This window comes from Oncorhynchus nerka, linkage group LG1, assembly GCF_034236695.1.
Source record: "Oncorhynchus nerka isolate Pitt River linkage group LG1, Oner_Uvic_2.0, whole genome shotgun sequence".
Classification (NCBI taxonomy): domain Eukaryota; kingdom Metazoa; phylum Chordata; class Actinopteri; order Salmoniformes; family Salmonidae; genus Oncorhynchus; species Oncorhynchus nerka.
The window spans coordinates 57,905,949-57,924,439 of NC_088396.1; the positions used below are offsets into that span (position 1 = coordinate 57,905,949).

General features: G+C 46.4%; 1 protein-coding gene and 1 long non-coding RNA gene across 3 annotated transcripts in view; both read right to left on the reverse strand.

The window, feature by feature from the left end:
- The window catches only part of pfkla (phosphofructokinase, liver a), an 83,105-nt gene that overhangs the window by 44,418 nt on the left and 20,196 nt on the right, over positions 1-18,491 (reverse strand). For both annotated transcript variants that reach the window (XM_065019762.1, XM_065019765.1), the window contains exons 4-8: positions 11,886-12,075; positions 11,535-11,700; positions 9,264-9,308; positions 9,035-9,143; positions 5,628-5,723 (exon numbers count right to left, since the gene is read on the reverse strand). In XM_065019762.1, coding sequence (XP_064875834.1) covers positions 5,628-5,723; positions 9,035-9,143; positions 9,264-9,308; positions 11,535-11,700; positions 11,886-12,075 — 606 coding nt within the window. The remainder of the gene's footprint in view (positions 1-5,627; positions 5,724-9,034; positions 9,144-9,263; positions 9,309-11,534; positions 11,701-11,885; positions 12,076-18,491) is intronic.
- On the reverse strand, positions 10,183-11,228 carry LOC135572210 (uncharacterized). Its single transcript, XR_010464128.1, has 2 exons — positions 10,756-11,228; positions 10,183-10,698 (listed from the first exon to the last, which is right to left on the reverse strand). It is a non-coding gene; the product is annotated as an uncharacterized LOC135572210 (long non-coding RNA).

Sequence of the window (18,491 nt, forward strand, 5' to 3'; positions counted from 1 at the left end):
GTCAGTCAGTCAGTCAGAGAATAGACATGGAGAGAGGAGCAGTCAGTCAGAAAATAGACATGGAGAGAGGAGCAGTCAGTCAGAAAATAGACATGGAGAGAGGAGCAGCCAGTCAGTCAGAAAATAGACATGGAGAGAGGAGCAGTCAGTCAGAGAATAGACATGGAGAGAGGAGCAGTCAGTCAGAGAATAGACATGGAGAGAGGAGCAGTCAGTCAGTCAGAGAATAGACATGGAGAGAGGAGTAGTCAGTCAGTCAGAGAATAGACATGGAGGAGCAGTCAGTCAGTCAGAGAATAGACATGGAGAGAGGAGCAGTCAGTCAGGGAATAGACATGGAGAGAGGAGCAGTCAGTCAGCCAGTCAGGGAATAGACATGGAGAGAGGAGCAGTCAGTCAGTCAGTCAGAGAATAGACATGGAGAGAGGAGCAGTCAGCCAGCCAGTCAGGGAATAGACATGGAGAGAGGAGCAGTCAGTCAGTCAGTCAGGGAGGAGCAGTCAGCCAGTCAGTCAGAGAATAGACATGGAGAGAGGAGCAGTCAGTCAGTCCGGGAATAGACATGGAGAGAGGAGCAGTCAGCCAGTCAGTCAGAGAATAGACATGGAGAGAGGAGCAGCCAGTCAGTCAGAGAATAGACATGGAGAGAGGAGCAGTCAGTCAGTCAGAGAATAGACATGGAGAGAGGAGCAGTCAGTCAGTCAGAGAATAGACATGGAGAGAGGAGCAGTCAGTCAGAGAATAGACATGGAGAGAGGAGCAGTCAGTCAGTCAGTCAGAGAATAGACATGGAGAGAGGAGCAGTCAGTCAGTCAGAGAATAGACATGGAGAGAGGAGCAGTCAGTCAGGGAATAGACATGGAGAGAGGAGCAGTCAGTCAGAGAATAGACATGGAGAGAGGAGCAGTCAGTCAGTCAGTCAGAGAATAGACATGGAGAGAGGAGCAGTCAGTCAGTCAGTCAGAGAATAGACATGGAGAGAGGAGCAGTCAGTCAGTCAGAGAATAGACATGGAGAGAGGAGCAGTCAGTCAGTCAGAGAATAGACATGGAGAGAGCAGTCAGTCAGTCAGAGAATAGACATGGAGAGAGGGAGCAGTCAGTCAGTCAGAGAATAGACATGGAGAGAGGAGCAGCAGTCAGTCAGAGAATAGACATGGAGAGAGGAGCAGTCAGTCAGTCAGAGAATAGACATGGAGAGAGGAGCAGTCAGTCAGTCAGAGAATAGACATGGAGAGAGGAGCAGTCAGTCAGCCAGAGAATAGACATGGAGAGGAGCAGTCAGTCAGAGAATAGACATGGAGAGGAGCAGTCAGTCAGAGAATAGACATGGAGAGAGGAGCAGTCAGTCAGTCAGAGAATAGACATGGAGAGAGGAGCAGTCAGTCAGTCAGAGAATAGACATGGAGAGAGGAGCAGTCAGTCAGAGAATAGACATGGAGAGAGGAGCAGTCAGTCAGAGAATAGACATGGAGAGAGGAGCAGTCAGTCAGTCAGAGAATAGACATGGAGAGAGGAGCAGTCAGTCAGTCAGAGAATAGACATGGAGAGAGGAGCAGTCAGTCAGTCAGAGAATAGACATGGAGAGAGGAGCAGTCAGCCAGTCAGTCAGAGAATAGACATGGAGAGAGGAGCAGCCAGTCAGTTAGTCAGAGAATAGACATGGAGAGAGGAGCAGTCAGCCAGTCAGTCAGAGAATAGACATGGAGAGAGGAGCAATCAGTCAGTCAGTCAGAGAATAGACATGGAGAGAGGAGCAGTCAGCCAGTCAGTCAGAGAATAGACATGGAGAGAGGAGCAGTCAGTCAGTCAGAGAATAGACATGGAGAGAGGAGCAGTCAGTCAGTCAGTCAGAGAATAGACATGGAGAGAGGAGCAGTCAGTCAGAGAATAGACATGGAGAGAGGAGCAGTCAGTCAGAGAATAGACATGGAGAGAGGAGCAGTCAGTCAGTCAGAGAATAGACATGGAGAGAGGAGCAGTCAGTCAGAGAATAGACATGGAGAGAGGAGCAGTCAGTCAGTCAGTCAGAGAATAGACATGGAGAGAGGAGCAGTCAGCCAGTCAGAGAATAGACATGGAGAGAGGAGCAGTCAGCCAGTCACAGAATAGACATGGAGAGAGGAGCAGTCAGTCAGAGAATAGACATGGAGAGAGGTCAGCAGTCAGTCAGTCAGTCAGAGAATAGACATGGAGAGAGGAGCAGTCAGTCAGAGAATAGACATGGAGAGAGAGCAGTCAGTCAGTCAGAGAATAGACATGGAGAGAGGAGCAGTCAGTCAGTCAGAGAATAGACATGGAGAGAGGAGCAGTCAGTCAGTCAGAGAATAGACATGGAGAGAGGAGCAGTCAGTCAGTCAGAGAATAGACATGGAGAGAGGAGCAGTCAGTCAGTCAGAGAATAGACATGGAGAGAGTCAGCAATAGACATCAGTCAGTCAGAGAATAGACATGGAGAGAGGAGCAGTCAGTCAGTCAGAGAATAGACATGGAGAGAGGAGCAGTCAGTCAGAGAATAGACATGGAGAGAGGAGCAGTCAGTCAGTCAGAGAATAGACATGGAGAGAGGAGCAGTCAGTCAGAGAATAGACATGGAGAGAGGAGCAGTCAGTCAGTCAGAGAATAGACATGGAGAGAGGAGCAGTCAGTCAGCCAATCAGAGAATAGACATGGAGAGGAGCAGTCAGCCAGTCAGAGAATAGACATGGAGAGAGGAGCAGTCAGTCAGTCGGTCAGAGAATAGACATGGAGAGGAGCAGTCAGCCAGTCAGTCAGAGAATAGACATGGAGAGAGGAGCAGTCAGTCAGTCAGAGAATAGACATGAGAGAGGAGCAATCAGTCAGTCAGTCAGTCAGAGAATAGACATGGAGAGAGGAGCAGTCAGTCAGTCAGAGAATAGACATGAGAGAGGAGCAATCAGTCAGTCAGTCAGTCAGAGAATAGACATGGAGAGAGGAGCAGTCAGTCAGGGAATAGACATGGAGAGAGGAGCAGTCAGTCAGAGAATAGACATGGAGAGAGGAGCAGTCAGTCAGTCAGAGAATAGACATGGAGAGAGGAGCAGTCAGTCAGTCAGAGAATAGACATGGAGAGAGGAGCAATCAGTCAGTCAGAGAATAGACATGGAGAGAGGAGCAGTCAGTCAGTCAGCCAGAGAATAGACATGGAGAGAGGAGCAGTCAGTCAGTCAATCAGAGAATAGACATGGAGAGAGGAGCAGTCAGCCAGAGAATAGACATGGAGAGAGGAGCAGTCAGCCAGAGAATAGACATGGAGAGAGGAGCAATCAGTCAGTCAGTCAGAGAATAGACATGGAGAGAGGAGCAGTCAGTCAGTCAGAGAATAGACATGGAGAGAGGAGCAGTCAGTCAGTCAATCAGAGAATAGACATGGAGAGAGGAGCAGTCAGCCAGAGAATAGACATGGGGAGAGGAGCAGTCAGTCAGTCAGTCAGAGAATAGACATGGAGAGAGGAGCAGTCAGTCAGAGAATAGACATGGAGAGAGGAGCAGTCAGTCAGTCGGTCAGGGAATAGACATGGAGAGAGGAGCAGTCAGCCAGCCAATCAGAGAATAGACATGGAGAGGAGCAGTCAGTCAGCCAATCAGAGAATAGACATGGAGAGAGGAGCAGTCAGCTAGTCAGTCAGAGAATAGACATGGAGAGAGGAGCAGTCAGTCAGAGAATAGACATGGAGAGAGGAGCAGTCAGTCAGTCAGAGAATAGACATGGAGAGAGGAGCAGTCAGTCAGTCAGAGAATAGACATGGAGAGAGGAGCAGTCAGTCAGTCAGAGAATAGACATGGAGAGAGGAGCAGTCAGTCAGAGAATAGACATGGAGAGAGGAGCAGTCAGTCAGTCAGTCAGAGAATAGACATGGAGAGAGGAGCAGTCAGCCAGTCAGAGAATAGACATGGAGAGAGGAGCAGTCAGCCAGTCACAGAATAGACATGGAGAGAGGAGCAGTCAGTCAGAGAATAGACATGGAGAGAGGAGCAGTCAGTCAGTCAGTCAGAGAATAGACATGGAGAGAGGAGCAGTCAGTCAGGGAATAGACATGGAGAGAGGAGCAGTCAGTCAGAGAATAGACATGGAGAGAGGAGCAGTCAGTCAGTCAGTCAGAGAATAGACATGGAGAGAGGAGCAGTCAGTCAGTCAGAGAATAGACATGGAGAGAGGAGCAGTCAGTCAGTCAGAGAATAGACATGGAGAGAGGAGCAGTCAGTCAGAGAATAGACATGGAGAGAGGAGCAGTCAGCCAGAGAATAGACATGGAGAGAGGAGCAGTCAGTCAGAGAATAGACATGGAGAGAGGAGCAGTCAGTCAGTCAGAGAATAGACATGGAGAGAGGAGCAGTCAGTCAGAGAATAGACATGGAGAGAGGAGCAGTCAGTCAGTCAGAGAATAGACATGGAGAGAGGAGCAGTCAGTCAGCCAATCAGAGAATAGACATGGAGAGGAGCAGTCAGCCAGTCAGAGAATAGACATGGAGAGAGGAGCAGTCAGTCAGTCAGAGAATAGACATGGAGAGAGGAGCAGTCAGTCAGTCAGAGAATAGACATGGAGAGAGGAGCAGTCAGTCAGTCAGAGAATAGACATGGAGAGAGGAGCAGTCAGTCAGTCAGAGAATAGACATGAGAGAGGAGCAATCAGTCAGTCAGTCAGAGAATAGACATGGAGAGAGGAGCAGTCAGTCAGAGAATAGACATGGAGAGAGGAGCAGTCAGCCAGAGAATAGACATGGAGAGAGGAGCAATCAGTCAGTCAGTCAGAGAATAGACATGGAGAGAGGAGCAATCAGTCAGTCAGTCAGAGAATAGACATGGAGAGAGGAGCAGTCAGTCAGTCAGAGAATAGACATGGAGAGAGGAGCAGTCAGTCAGAGAATAGACATGGAGAGAGGAGCAGTCAGTCAGTCAATCAGAGAATAGACATGGAGAGAGGAGCAGTCAGCCAGAGAATAGACATGGGGAGAGGAGCAGTCAGTCAGTCAGTCAGAGAATAGACATGGAGAGAGGAGCAGTCAGTCAGTCGGTCAGGGAATAGACATGGAGAGAGGAGCAGTCAGCCAGCCAATCAGAGAATAGACATGGAGAGGAGCAGTCAGTCAGCCAATCAGAGAATAGACATGGAGAGGAGCAGTCAGCCAGTCAGAGAATAGACATGGAGAGAGGAGCAGTCAGTCAGTCGGTCAGGGAATAGACATGGAGAGAGGAGCAGTCAGCCAGCCAATCAGAGAATAGACATGGAGAGGAGCAGTCAGTCAGCCAATCAGAGAATAGACATGGAGAGAGGAGCAGTCAGTCAGCCAATCAGAGAATAGACATGGAGAGAGGAGCAGTCAGTCAGCCAATCAGAGAATAGACATGGAGAGAGGATCAGTCAGCCAGGAAATTGACATGGAGAAACGAGGTCAAGTCAGCAAAGGGAACACAGATGTTTATATAGTCATGGGATGCATCCTGTTCTCTTTATAGTGCACTACAAAGGGAACAGGGTCAAATTTGGGACGCATTGTCATGATCCCACAAAGTATAATAAGTCACTATGTGATTAATACTGATGCAGTTTATCAGGGTTTCCTACAAAGACAGAGGCACACGGAATGAGCTGTTTAAAGACATACATCCTTGACGTAGCTTGAAGAGATCGGTTCACCAGCTCTGTTGATGGCCCCTTCAGCGATGATTACTATGTTTAGTCTGGAGCCCTTACTGCGACTCTGCACACAAACACATCACACACACACTGCTATATTACCCTGCACACACACTACACCAGTGTCTTTCAATGTATTTGGCTCTTCAGAACAGAATGGAAAAGAACAGAACAGAATAGAGAACATAATATAACAAAGAACAGAATATAATAGAACAGAATATAGAACTCTGCTTCTTGGTCACCTCCCTGACAAAGGTTCTTCTCCCCCGATTGCCCAGTTTGGCCGAGCAGACAGCTCGAGGAAGAGTCTTGGTGGTTCCAAACTTATTCCATTTAAGAATGATGGAGGTCACTGTGTTGTTGGGGACCTTCAATGCTGCAGAAATGTTTTGGTACCCTTCCCCAGATCTGTGCCTCGACACAATCCTGTCTCGGAGCTCTACGGACAATTCCTTCAACCTCATGGCTTGGTTTCTGCTCTGACTGTCAACTGTGGGACCTTATATAGACAGGTGTGTGCCTTTCCAAATCATGTCCAATCAACTTATTCTAAAATTGAATTTACAATTATAATAAATAAGGCTTTAACATTAATACAAAATGTGAAAAAAAGTCAAGGGGTCTGAATACTTTCCGAATGTACTGTATAACAGGATCATATCAAATGCATTTTATAGCCCTTCTTACATCAGCTGATATCTCAAAGTGCTGTACAGAAACCCAGCCTAAAACCCCAAACAGCAAGCAATGCAGGTGTAAAAGAGGATAGAATATATACTGACCAAAAATATAAATGCAACATGCAGCACTGAGAATGCACACGTGGTAAATGAGCTTTTAGTGGCGTCAGACCTTTGTGTCTGTCCTCCCTGACCTGCTGCTTTGTTTTTTGTTACCTTTTCCCCCCTTTTTAGTGATATCCAAATGGGTTACTGAGAGGACTTAGAACATGGCCCCCTTAGTGCTGCTTTTGACAATATCAACCACCACATTCTTCTGGAGAGAGTGGAAAACCTAATTGGTCTACACAGACAAGTTCTGGCCTGGTTTAGATGGCAACAGTCAGAAAGATATTAGTTAGTCTCTGTGGATGGTTTGTCTTCTGACAAATCAATGGTAAGTTTCGGTGTTCCTCAAGTTTCCATTTTAGGACCACTATTGTTTTCCCTATATATTCTACCTCTTTGCGATGTCATTCGTAAACACAATGCCACTGCTATGCCGACGACACACAGCTATTCATTTCGATGATGAAGTGGTGAATCCCCAAAAACGCTGGACCCTGACCTCTCTCTTGACAAACACGTCAAGAATATTTAAAGGGCAGCTTTTTCCAACTTCGTAAAATTGCAAAAACCAGAACTTTTCTGTAAAAAAAGGATGCAGAAAAGCTTATCCATGCTTTTGTAACTTCTAGATTAGACTACCCAGATAAAGCACTAAATAAACTTCAGTTAGTGCTGAATACGGCTGCTAGAATCCTGACTAGAATCAAAACATTTGATCATATTACTCCAGTGCTAAGCCTCCCTACACTGGCTTCCTGTCAAAGCAAGGGCTGATGTCAAGGTTTTACTGCTAACCTACAAAGCATTACATGGGCTTGCTCCTACCTGTCTCTCCGATTTGGTCCTGCCGTACATACCTACACGTACGCTACGGTCACAAGACGCAGGCCTCCTAATTGTCCCTAGAATTTCTAAGCAAACAGCTGGAGGCAGGGCTTTCTCCTATAGAGCTCCATTTTTATGGAACGGTCTGCCTACCCATGTGAGAGACGCACTCGGTCTCAACCTTTAAGTCTCTATTGAAGACTCATCTCTTCAGTAGGTCCTATGATTGAGTGTAGTCTGGTCCAGGGGTGTGAAGGTGAATGGCAAGGCACTGGAGTAACGAACCGCCCTTGCTGTCTCTGCCTGGCTGGTTCCCCTCTCTCCACTGGGATTCTCTGCCTCTGACCCTATTACAGGGGCTGAGTCACTGACTTACTGGTACTCTTCCATGTCGTCCCTAGGAGGGGTGGGCTGAGTCACTGACTTACTGGTACTCTTCCATGTCGTCCCTAGGAGGGGTGGGCTGAGTCACTGACTTACTGGTACTCTTCCATGTCGTCCCTAGGAGGGGTGGGCTGAGTCACTGACTTACTGGTACTCTTCCATGTCGTCCCTAGGAGGGGTGGGCTGAGTCACTGACTTACTGGTACTCTTCCATGTCGTCCCTAGGAGGGGTGCATCACTTGAGTGGGTTGAGTCACTGACGTGATCTTCCTGTCCGGGTTGGCGCCCACTCGGGCTCCTGTGGTGGAGGAGATCTTCCTGGGCTATACTCAGCCTTGTCTCAGGGTAGTCAGATGGTGGTCTGTTGATATCCATCTAGTGGTGTGCGGACTGTGCTTTGGCAAAGTGGGTGGGGTTATATCCTGCCTGTTTGGCCGGGGCCACAGTGGCCCCTTAACCCCCCCCCTCCCCCATCTCAGCCTCCAGTATCTATGCTGCAATAGTCTATGTGCCGGGGGGCTGGGGTCAGTCTGTCCCATCTGGTGTAATTATGTCGTCTTATCTGGTGTCCTGTGTAAACTTAAATGTGTTCCCTCTCTCTCCCTCCCTCTCTCTCTCTCTCGACCTCTGAATGTTCAGCTATGAAAAGCCAACTGACATTTACTCCTGAGGTGTTGACCTTTTTGCACCCTCTACAACCACTGTGACTATTATTATTTGACCCTGCTGGTCATTATGAACGTATGAACATCTTGGCCATGTTCTGTTATAATCTCTACCCGGCACAGCCAGAAGAGGACTGGCCACCCCTCAGAGCCTGGTTCCTCTCTAGGTTTCTTTCTAGGTTCTGGCCTTTCTAGGGAGTTTTTCCTAGCCACCGTGCTTCTACATCTGCATTGGTTGCGGTTTTAGGCTGGGATTCTGTACATCACTTTGTGACATGATGTTAAAAAGGCTATAAAACTGTTATAAATACATTTGATTGATGTAATGAGTGTTTCATGATCTGAAAAATAAAATCCAAGACATTTTGAGGACGAGTATTTCTGTCTATAATATGGCCCCTTTGTGGGAAAAAAAACTAATTCCGATTGGCTGGGCCTGGCTCACCAATGGCTACGCCCATGCCCAGTCATGTGAAATCCATAGATTAGGGTCTAATGAATTTATTTAAATTGACCCATTTTCTGATATGAACTGTAACTGAGTAAAATATTAGAAATGGTTGCATATCAATTTGTTCCGTGTAGAATAGAATAAAATAGAACTGAACAGAACAGTATAGAATAAAATAGAACAGAACAGGATAGAACAGTATAGAATAAAATAGAACAGGATAGAACAGTATAGAATATAGAACTAGTCCCAGTCTCACATGCTCCAGGCGGGCACACATGTGGTCCTCCCAGCCCTCTAATGGTGGAGCCTCTGGGATGAAGAGCCAGTCTGCTCCGGAGGCCAGAGCAGACACCAACGCTAGATACCTGTGGAGAGAGAACGTTAATGGAATGGAATGGCCTGTTTTAAAGAGGTTGCAGAGGATACAGTCATACATAACAACGACCCTAAAATAACACAACATTAACATGTGGAACGTAACTTACCCACAGTGACGTCCCATGACCTCCAGGACAAATGCACGCTGGTGGCTGGAAAATAAACTCTTTACTCAGAACTGATTTTAAAAGCGATTTAGTACAAACCACATTAATGTTGTCATTGAATTTAAGAATTGAACTTACACACGCTGCTGCTACTCTGTTTATTATATATCACGATTGTCTTGTCACTTTACTTTCAATGCTGCAGAAATGTTTTGGTACCCTTCCACAGATCTGTGCCACGATACAATCCTGTCTCGGAGCTCTACGGACAATCCCTTCGACCTCTTGGCTTGGTTTTTGCTCTGACATGCACTGTCCACTGTCTATATAAGTTGCACTGTCAACTGAAAACTTACGTTTTCTATGGGAAACCTGGTTGCAGTTCCTATGGCTTCCACTAGATGTCAACAGTCTTTAGAAATTGGTTGATGTTTTTCTTTTGAGAAATGAAGAAGTAATCCTGTTCTTTCCATGTGTCACTCAGATGGACTCAAGTCTTTTGGCCTGACCTGGATCGCATGTTGTTTTTCCCCGTATTGAACACAGTATATCCCGTCTGCAATTTGATCGATTATTTACGTTTTAGGGTACCTAAGGTTGGATTAGGAACGTTGTTTGAAATGGTTGGACCAAGTTTAGATACTTTGTAGGCATGTTGGGCGAGTTGAAACCGCCAAATAAATTGACATTTTTGGGACATAAAGAAGGACATTATCCATCAAAAGGACCATTTGTGATGTTTCTGGGACCTTTTGGAGTACCAACAGAAGATCTTCAAAGGCATTAGTTATATCGCTATTTCTGACTTTTGTCGCGCACCTGCCCGGGTTGAAATCTGATTTTCATGTGTTTGTATGTGGGGCGCTGTCCTCAGATAATCGCATGGTCTGCTTACACAGTAAAGTTTTGACACAGCGGCTGGATTAACAAGAAGTTAAGCTTTATTTTGATGTAGAACACACTTATTTCTGTTTTTGAATTTGGCGCACTGCAATTTCCCTGGATGTTGTCAAATCAATCCCGTTAACGGGATCTGAGCGGGAAGGGAACACTAGGGATCCTAAGAGGTTTAAATGCGGTCACTATTCACGGCTTTATGAAGTGTGCCTGCATTAGCCACATAGGCCACAGAAAAATGTTGTCACATATTTTAGAATGTAATAATAATTTGAATATCCATGCATTGGAAACGCCTAAAAACACAATTATTCATGAAGTGGTTGCTTTCTATTGGACAATTTTTGCATGTTTTTATTTTGGGGGGCGGGGTTCTATATTAGGCCCTGTATGTACAATTATATACATTATAAAACATTGAAGAAAATTACAATGAAATGCTTGAAAAAGTCCCCGAAAGTCCTTGAATTTAACTTGAATTTAACTTGCCAATGTTGGTATGAACCCTGTTTATAGGATGCACAGTCCTAGACCTGTGCTGTCCCACAGTCCTAGACCTGTCCCACAGTCCTAGACCTGTCCCACAGTCCTAGACCTGTCCCACAGTCCTAGACCTGTGCTGTCCCACAGTCCTAGACCTGTGCTGTCCCACAGTCCTAGACCTGTGCTGTCCCCCAGTCCTAGACCTGTGCTGTCCCCCAGTCCTAGACCTGTGCTGTCCCCCAGTCCTAGACCTGTGCTGTCCCCCAGTCCTAGACCTGTGCTGTCCCACAGTCCTAGACCTGTGCTGTCCCCCAGTCCTAGACCTGTGCTGTCCCCCAGTCCTAGACCTGTGCTGTCCCACAGTCCTAGACCTGTGCTGTCCCACAGTCCTAGACCTGTGCTGTCCCACAGTCCTAGACCTGTGCTGTCCCACAGTCCTAGACCTGTGCTGTCCCACAGTCCTAGACCTGTGCTGTCCCCACAGTCCTAGACCTGTGCTGTCCCCACAGTCCTAGACCTGTGCTGTCCCCACAGTCCTAGACCTGTGCTGTCCCCACAGTCCTAGACCTGTGCTGTCCCCACAGTCCTAGACCTGTGCTGCTGTCCCCACAGTCCCCCTAGACCTGTGCTGTCCCCACAGTCCTAGACCTGTGCTGTCCCCACAGTCCTAGACCTGTGCTGTCCCCACAGTCCTAGACCTGTGCTGTCCCCACAGTCCTAGACCTGTGCTGTCCCCACAGTCCTAGACCTGTGCTGTCCCCACAGTCCTAGACCTGTGCTGTCCCCACAGTCCTAGACCTGTGCTGTCCCCACAGTCCTATGTTGTGGTAAGTCTCTCTGCATAAGAGCATCTGTTAAGTGACTAACATGTAAACTGATTAAACTGTGTACCTCTGTGCGGTGGTAGTGATGGCGTCCACTATCTCCATGATGCGATGCAGGGCGGAGTCAGCTCCTATGGTCATGTCTGTCCCACAGAAGTCGTTGTCTATAGATCCAACCAACCCTACGATGTTCAGGTGATCATGCTGCTTCGCTAGGGTGTCGGTGATCCGGCCTGCAGGCGCACACACACACACACACACACACACACACACAGTAAAAATACTGGATGCCATATCCTAACCCCAAAATATGGTGAAATGACTCGGAAAAGCCAAGGATCTATAAAGCATAATGTGTTCATTACAGAATAAGTATTTCATTAAGAGAGAGTGTGTGTGTGTGTGTGTGTGTGTGTACCTTTCTGAACCAGTTCAGCCAGCAGTCCAGTCCACTCGGTCCTGAAGATGTTAGCTCCGGTGAGGCTGCCGTCTCCTCCACACACACACAGATTGGCGATGCCTCTCTTCACCAGGTTAAAGGCTGCTGCCAGGCGACCGTCCCGCGTGGTGAAGACCTTACAACGAGCACTGCCGATCACCGTGCCACCCTGAGGGAGAGACCGAAGGAGACCACAGTCACAGTCAGTCTCCAGTATCTATGCGCCGGGGATCTAGGGTCAGTCTGTCCTATCTGGTGTAATTCTCTCCCTCTCTCCCTCCCTCCCTCCCTCTCTCCATTGATGAGATGGTTATACTATAGAGTACACTTCAGCAAAGAAGAATGGATGCAGTCAACCTATGGCACAGAGAAACAGCAGATTTTCAATCAAAGCTAATATATTTAGCAGGGCTGATGTAGCAATAGTTAATATCACAGTTCCACACTAAAAGCCAATTGATGCTTATATCTAATATATAATGATATATATATATTACTGCGTTGTTGCTGGTTTTTGTCTAGCTGGCTAAATTGTATATGTTACATTTCTTAAAAACAAAAATGTGGAAAATGTGGTCGGAGGGTGTGACGCAATTACGGAGCCTGCAGAGGCCAAATCGAGCTCCGCGCCGCATCGGCGTGAGCCCACCTAATTTTGTAACTCTGCATCGCTCCGCATTGACATGATTTGTTGACCGTAGGTGGGGGAGGAAGATCCTGTATAAACAGAAACTCACTTCCTTTACAACATCTGTAAAAGGTGCACGGCCAATGGAGATGTTAGATTGACTATGCAGCGCTTTTAAATGAAAAACAGCATTCCAGACTAATGGTTAACACCTGCATTGTAATGGAAAGCACCATTGCAATGGAAAGCACCATAGCAATGTATACAACCATGGCAATGGATAGCAGTAGACCCACACATAACAGGCTATACAACACAACATTCACTGGACAGGGAGGGACATTCAGTTCGTCTTCACACAGCATTAGGACAACTCTGAGAACAAACATTTAACTGATAATGCCCGAGAAGACGGTGTTTGGAGGAGGTGTGGGGCATTATCACATTTATACAATGGGTTACCAACATATTAAAATAATTTACATATATTCATTACAAAAGTTATTTTGATTAATTTATTCATACTATTTCATCCTTCCACAATATATAGTTCCGACTCAAATCTAGGGTTGCTACCCAAGCCGCCTGGTCGTTTAGTCTATCGGTTCGGTTGCCAGAGACCCAGTCGTTCAGTCTTTTTGTTCTGTATCTATGGACCCGACCCAGTCGTTCAGTCTGTATCTATGGACGAGACCCAGTCGTTCAGTCTTTTTGTCCTGTATCTATGGACAAGACCCAGTCGTTCAGTCTTTTTGTCCTGTATCTATGGACAAGACCCAGTCGTTCAGTCTTTTTGTCCTGTATCTATGGACAAGACCCAGTCGTTCAGTCTTTTTGTCCTGTATCTATGGACAAGACCCAGTCGTTCAGTCTTTTTGTCCTGTATCTATGGACGAGACCCAGTCGTTCAGTCATTTTGTCCTGTATCTATGGACAAGACCCAGTCGTTCAGTCTTTTTGTCCTGTATCTATGGACCCGACCCAGTCGTTCAGTCTTTTTGTCCTGTATCTATGGACGTGACCCAGTCGTTCAGTCTTTTTGTCCTGTATCTATGGACCCGACCCAGTCGTTCAGTCTTTTTGTCCTGTATCTATGGACAAGACCCAGTCGTTCAGTCTTTTTGTCCTGTATCTATGGACGAGACCCAGTCGTTCAGTCTTTTTGTTCTGTATCTATGGACAAGACCCAGTCGTTCAGTCTTTTTGTTCTGTATCTATGGACAAGACCCAGTCGTTCAGTCTTTTTGTCCTGTATCTATGGACTCGACCCAGTCGTTCAGTCTTTTTGTTCTGTATCTATGGACGTGACCCAGTCGTTCAGTCTTTTAGTTCTGTATCTATGGACTCGACCCAGTCGTTCAGTCTTTATGTTCTGTATCTATGGATGTGACCCAGTCGTTCAGTCTTTTTGTTCTGTATCTATGGACTCGACCCAGTCGTTCAGTCTTTATGTTCTGTATCTATGGACTCGACCCAGTCGTTCAGTCTTTATGTTCTGTATCTATGGACTCGACCCAGTCGTTCAGTCTTTTTGTTCTGTATCTATGGACGGGACCCAGTCGTTCAGTCTTTTTGTCCTGTATCTATGGACGGGACCCAGTCGTTCAGTCTTTTTGTCCTGTATCTATGGACGGGACCCAGTCATTCAGTCTTTTTGTTCTGTATCTATGGACGTGACCCAGTCGTTCAGTCTTTTTGTTCTGTATCTATGGACGGGACCCAGTCGTTCAGTCTTTTTGTTCTGTATCTATGGACCCGACCCAGTCGTTCAGTCTTTTTGTTCTGTATCTATGGACGGGACCCAGTCGTTCAGTCTGTATCTATGGACCCGACCCAGTCGTTCAGTCTTTTTGTCCTGTATCTATGGACAAGACCCAGTCGTTCAGTCTTTTTGTCCTGTATCTATGGACGAGACCCAGTCGTTCAGTCTTTTTGTTCTGTATCTATGGACAAGACCCAGTCGTTCAGTCTTTTTGTTCTGTATCTATGGACAAGACCCAGTCGTTCAGTCTTTTTGTTCTGTATCTATGGACCCGACCCAGTCGTTCAGTCTTTTTGTTCTGTATCTATGGACCCGACCCAGTCGTTCAGTCTTTTTGTTCTGTATCTATGGACGGGACCCAGTCGTTCAGTCTGTATCTATGGGACGCGACCCAGTCGTTCAGTCTTTTTGTTCTGTATCTATGGACGGGACCCAGTCGTTCAGTCTTTTGTTCAGCTACAGTGGGCTCCAAAATTACTGGCACCCCTGACTGGCACAAACAATACTTCAAATATATAAACAATATAATTAGAGAGAAACTCAAAATACCAACGTGAGAAATACTGTACTTTATTCATGTTTCAATGGAACCATGCAAAATCATACAATTATTCAATACAAAATAAATTGAACCAAAATCAAGGTTTCATAATTATTGGCACTACTCATTTAGTACTTAGTGCCACCACCTCTGGCAAGGATAACAGCATGGAGTCTTTTCCTGTAATGTTTGACAAGGTAAAGGAACACATCTGGAGGGATTTTGGACCATTCCTCTATGCAGATCCTTTCAAGATCCTTCACATTCTTGGGTTTGTGCTTATCAACTGTCCTCTTCAACTCAGCCCACAGGTTTTGGATTGAGGTCTGGCGACAGATGGCAGAACATTGATTTTGTTGTCAAAGAACCATTTGTGTGGATCTTGAGGTATGTTTTGGGTCATTGTCTTGTTGGAATGTCCACCTACGGCCAAGTCCCAGCCTTCTGGCAGAGGCAACCAGATTGTCAGCCAAAATTGCCTGATACTTGGTGGAATTCATTATGCCAGCAATCTTAACCAGTGTCCCTGGACCTCTGGAATTAAAACAGCCCCAAAACATCACTGACCCCCCCCCTCCATGTTTCACCGTGGGTATGAGGTAACTCTCCTTGTTGCATCTCTGTTTCACCGTGGGTATGAGGTGTCTCTCCTTGTTGCATCTCTGTTTCACCGTGGGTATGAGGTGCCTCTCCTTGTTGTATCTCTGTTTCACCGTGGGTATGAGGTGCCTCTCCTTGTTGCATCTCTGTTTCACCGTGGGTATGAGGTGCCTCTCCTGGTATCTCTGTTTCACCGTGGGTATGAGGTAACTCTCCTTGTTGCATCTCTGTTTCACCGTGGGTATGAGGTGCCTCTCCTGGTATCTCTGTTTCACCGTGGGTATGAGGTGCCTCTCCTTGTTGCATCTGTTTCACCGTGGGTATGAGGTGCCTCTCCTTGTATGCATCTCTGTTTCACCGTGAGTATGAGGTGCCTCTCCTTGTTGCATCTCTGTTTCACCGTGGGTATGAGGTGCCTCTCCTTGTTGCATCTCTGTTTCACCGTGGGTATGAGGTGCCTCTCCTTGTTGCATCTCTGTTTCACCGTGGGTATGAGGTGTCTCTCCTTGTTGTATCTCTGTTTCACCGTGGGTATGAGGTAACTCTCCTGGAATCTCTGTTTCACCGTGGGTATGAGGTAACTCTCCTTGTTACAGCTCTGTTTCGACGCCAAACATGCCGATGCTGTATCTGACCAAAACGTTACATTTTGGTCTCATCTGACCAGAGCACTTCTTCCAGTTATAATGTAAACGACATTTGGCAAACTCCAAGCGCATCTGTGTCTTGGGGTGAGAAAGGGCTTTCTTCTGGCAACCCTTCCAAAGAGCCTGTGGTTGTGGAGGTGGCGTCTGATGGTGCTTTTTCAAACCCGGTGATCTTTTGAATGTTCAAATAATTGTCCTGACAGTGCTCAGTGGTATATTCCATCTTTGTGGATCTTCTTGTAGCCGTTACCAGGTTTATGAAGGTCTACGACCATCTGTCTCTTTTGAACTGCCAGTTCCGTTGTTTTCTTCATGGTGTTGGATGACAAAGGGATATTGCATGTGTGTTACCTCATTTTGATACCCTAGTGAAACAGGAAGTGATGTAATGGCTCAATACAGTTCCTTAAGACTTAGATAAACTAAAATAAGTGGAATTTAATTTGTGGTTTAATTTTGGTAGATGTTATTTACACTAATCTTTAAGGGTGCCATTAATTGTTAAACCTTGATTTGGCAGACAATGATTTTTAATTAAATCAATAAATTATTTTGGTGGGTTCCATTGAAACATTAATAAAGTACAGTATTTCTCCACATGTTGGTATTTTGAGTTTCTCTATAATTATATTGTTTATATATTTGAAGTATTGTTTGTGCCAGTCAGGGGTCCGCTGTAATATATACAGTACCAGTCCATTGCCAGTCAGGGGTCCGCTGTAATATATACAGTACCAGTCCATTGCCAGTCAGGGGTCCGCTGTAATATATACAGTACCAGTCCATTGCCAGTCAGGGGTCCGCTGTAATATATACAGTACCAGTCCATTGCCAGTCAGGGGTCCGCTGTAATATATACAGTACCAGTCCATTGCCAGTCAGGGGTCCGCTGTAATATATACAGTACCAGTCCATTGCCAGTCAGGGGTCCGCTGTAATATATACAGTACCAGTCCATTGCCAGTCAGGGGTCCGCTGTAATATATACAGTACCAGTCCATTGCCAGTCAGGGGTCCGCTGTAATATATACAGTACCAGTCCATTGCCAGTCAGGGGTCCGCTGTAATATATACAGTACCAGTCCATTGCCAGTCAGGGGTCCGCTGTAATATATACAGTACCAGTCCATTGCCAGTCAGGGGTCCGCTGTAATATATACAGTACCAGTCCATTGCCAGTCAGGGGTCCGCTGTAATATATACAGTACCAGTCCATTGCCAGTCAGGGGTCCGCTGTAATATATACAGTACCAGTCCATTGCCAGTCAGGGGTCCGCTGTAATATATACAGTACCAGTCCATTGCCAGTCAGGGGTCCGCTGTAATATATACAGTACCAGTCCATTGCCAGTCAGGGGTCCGCTGTAATATATACAGTACCAGTCCATTGCCAGTCAGGGGTCCGCTGTAATATATACAGTACCAGTCCATTGCCAGTCAGGGGTCCGCTGTAATATATACAGTACCAGTCCATTGCCAGTCAGGGGTGCCAGTAATTTTGGAGTCCGCTGTAATATATACAGTACCAGTCCATTGCCAGTCAGGGGTACCAGTAATTTTGGAGTCCGCTGTAATATATACAGTACCAGTCCATTGCCAGTCAGGGGTGCCAGTAATTTTGGAGTCCGCTGTAATATATACAGTACCAGTCCATTGCCAGTCAGGGGTGCCAGTAATTTTGGAGTCCGCTGTAATATATACAGTACCAGTCCATTGCCAGTCAGGGGTGGCAGTAATTTTGGAGTCCGCTGTAATATATACAGTACCAGTCCATTGCCAGTCAGGGGTGCCAGTAATTTTGGAGCCCACTGTATCTATGGACGCGACCCAGTCGTTCGTTCTAAATGTTTCATTGCTGGCAACGTTCTTATCCCTTGCCTGCTAGCGAGCCAGCTAAAGAAGGCTAACTCACAGTCGCGTCAGAAAGTGCAGCCAGAATAACAGCAAAGTATCTGCATTTGCAAACTGTTTCCTAGTGACATTTACTTGGATACGTCCATAACAAATGAGCTAATTAGGTGTGATTTCACCTGGCATAAGAAATGTGCTCTCTCGTCAGGACACTGTTGTTCACGTGACGCTTGGCATTCAGGCCAAAGACTTCAATCAAGGTTACATCAGAGCAGAGATTCTTGTTTCTCATGGTCTGAGAGTCCTTTAGGTGCCTTTTGGCAAACTCCAAGCGGGCTGTCATGTGTCTTTTACTGAGGAGTGGCTTCCGTCTGGCCACCCTACCATAAAGGCCTGATTGGTGGAATGCTGCAGTGAGGGTTGTCCTTCTGGAAGGTTCTCCCATCTCCACATAGGAACTCTGTTAGAGAGACCATTGGGTTCTTGGTCTCCTCCCTGACCAAGGCCCTTCTCCCCAATTGCTCAGTTTGGTCCGGTTGGCCAGCTCTTTAAGAGT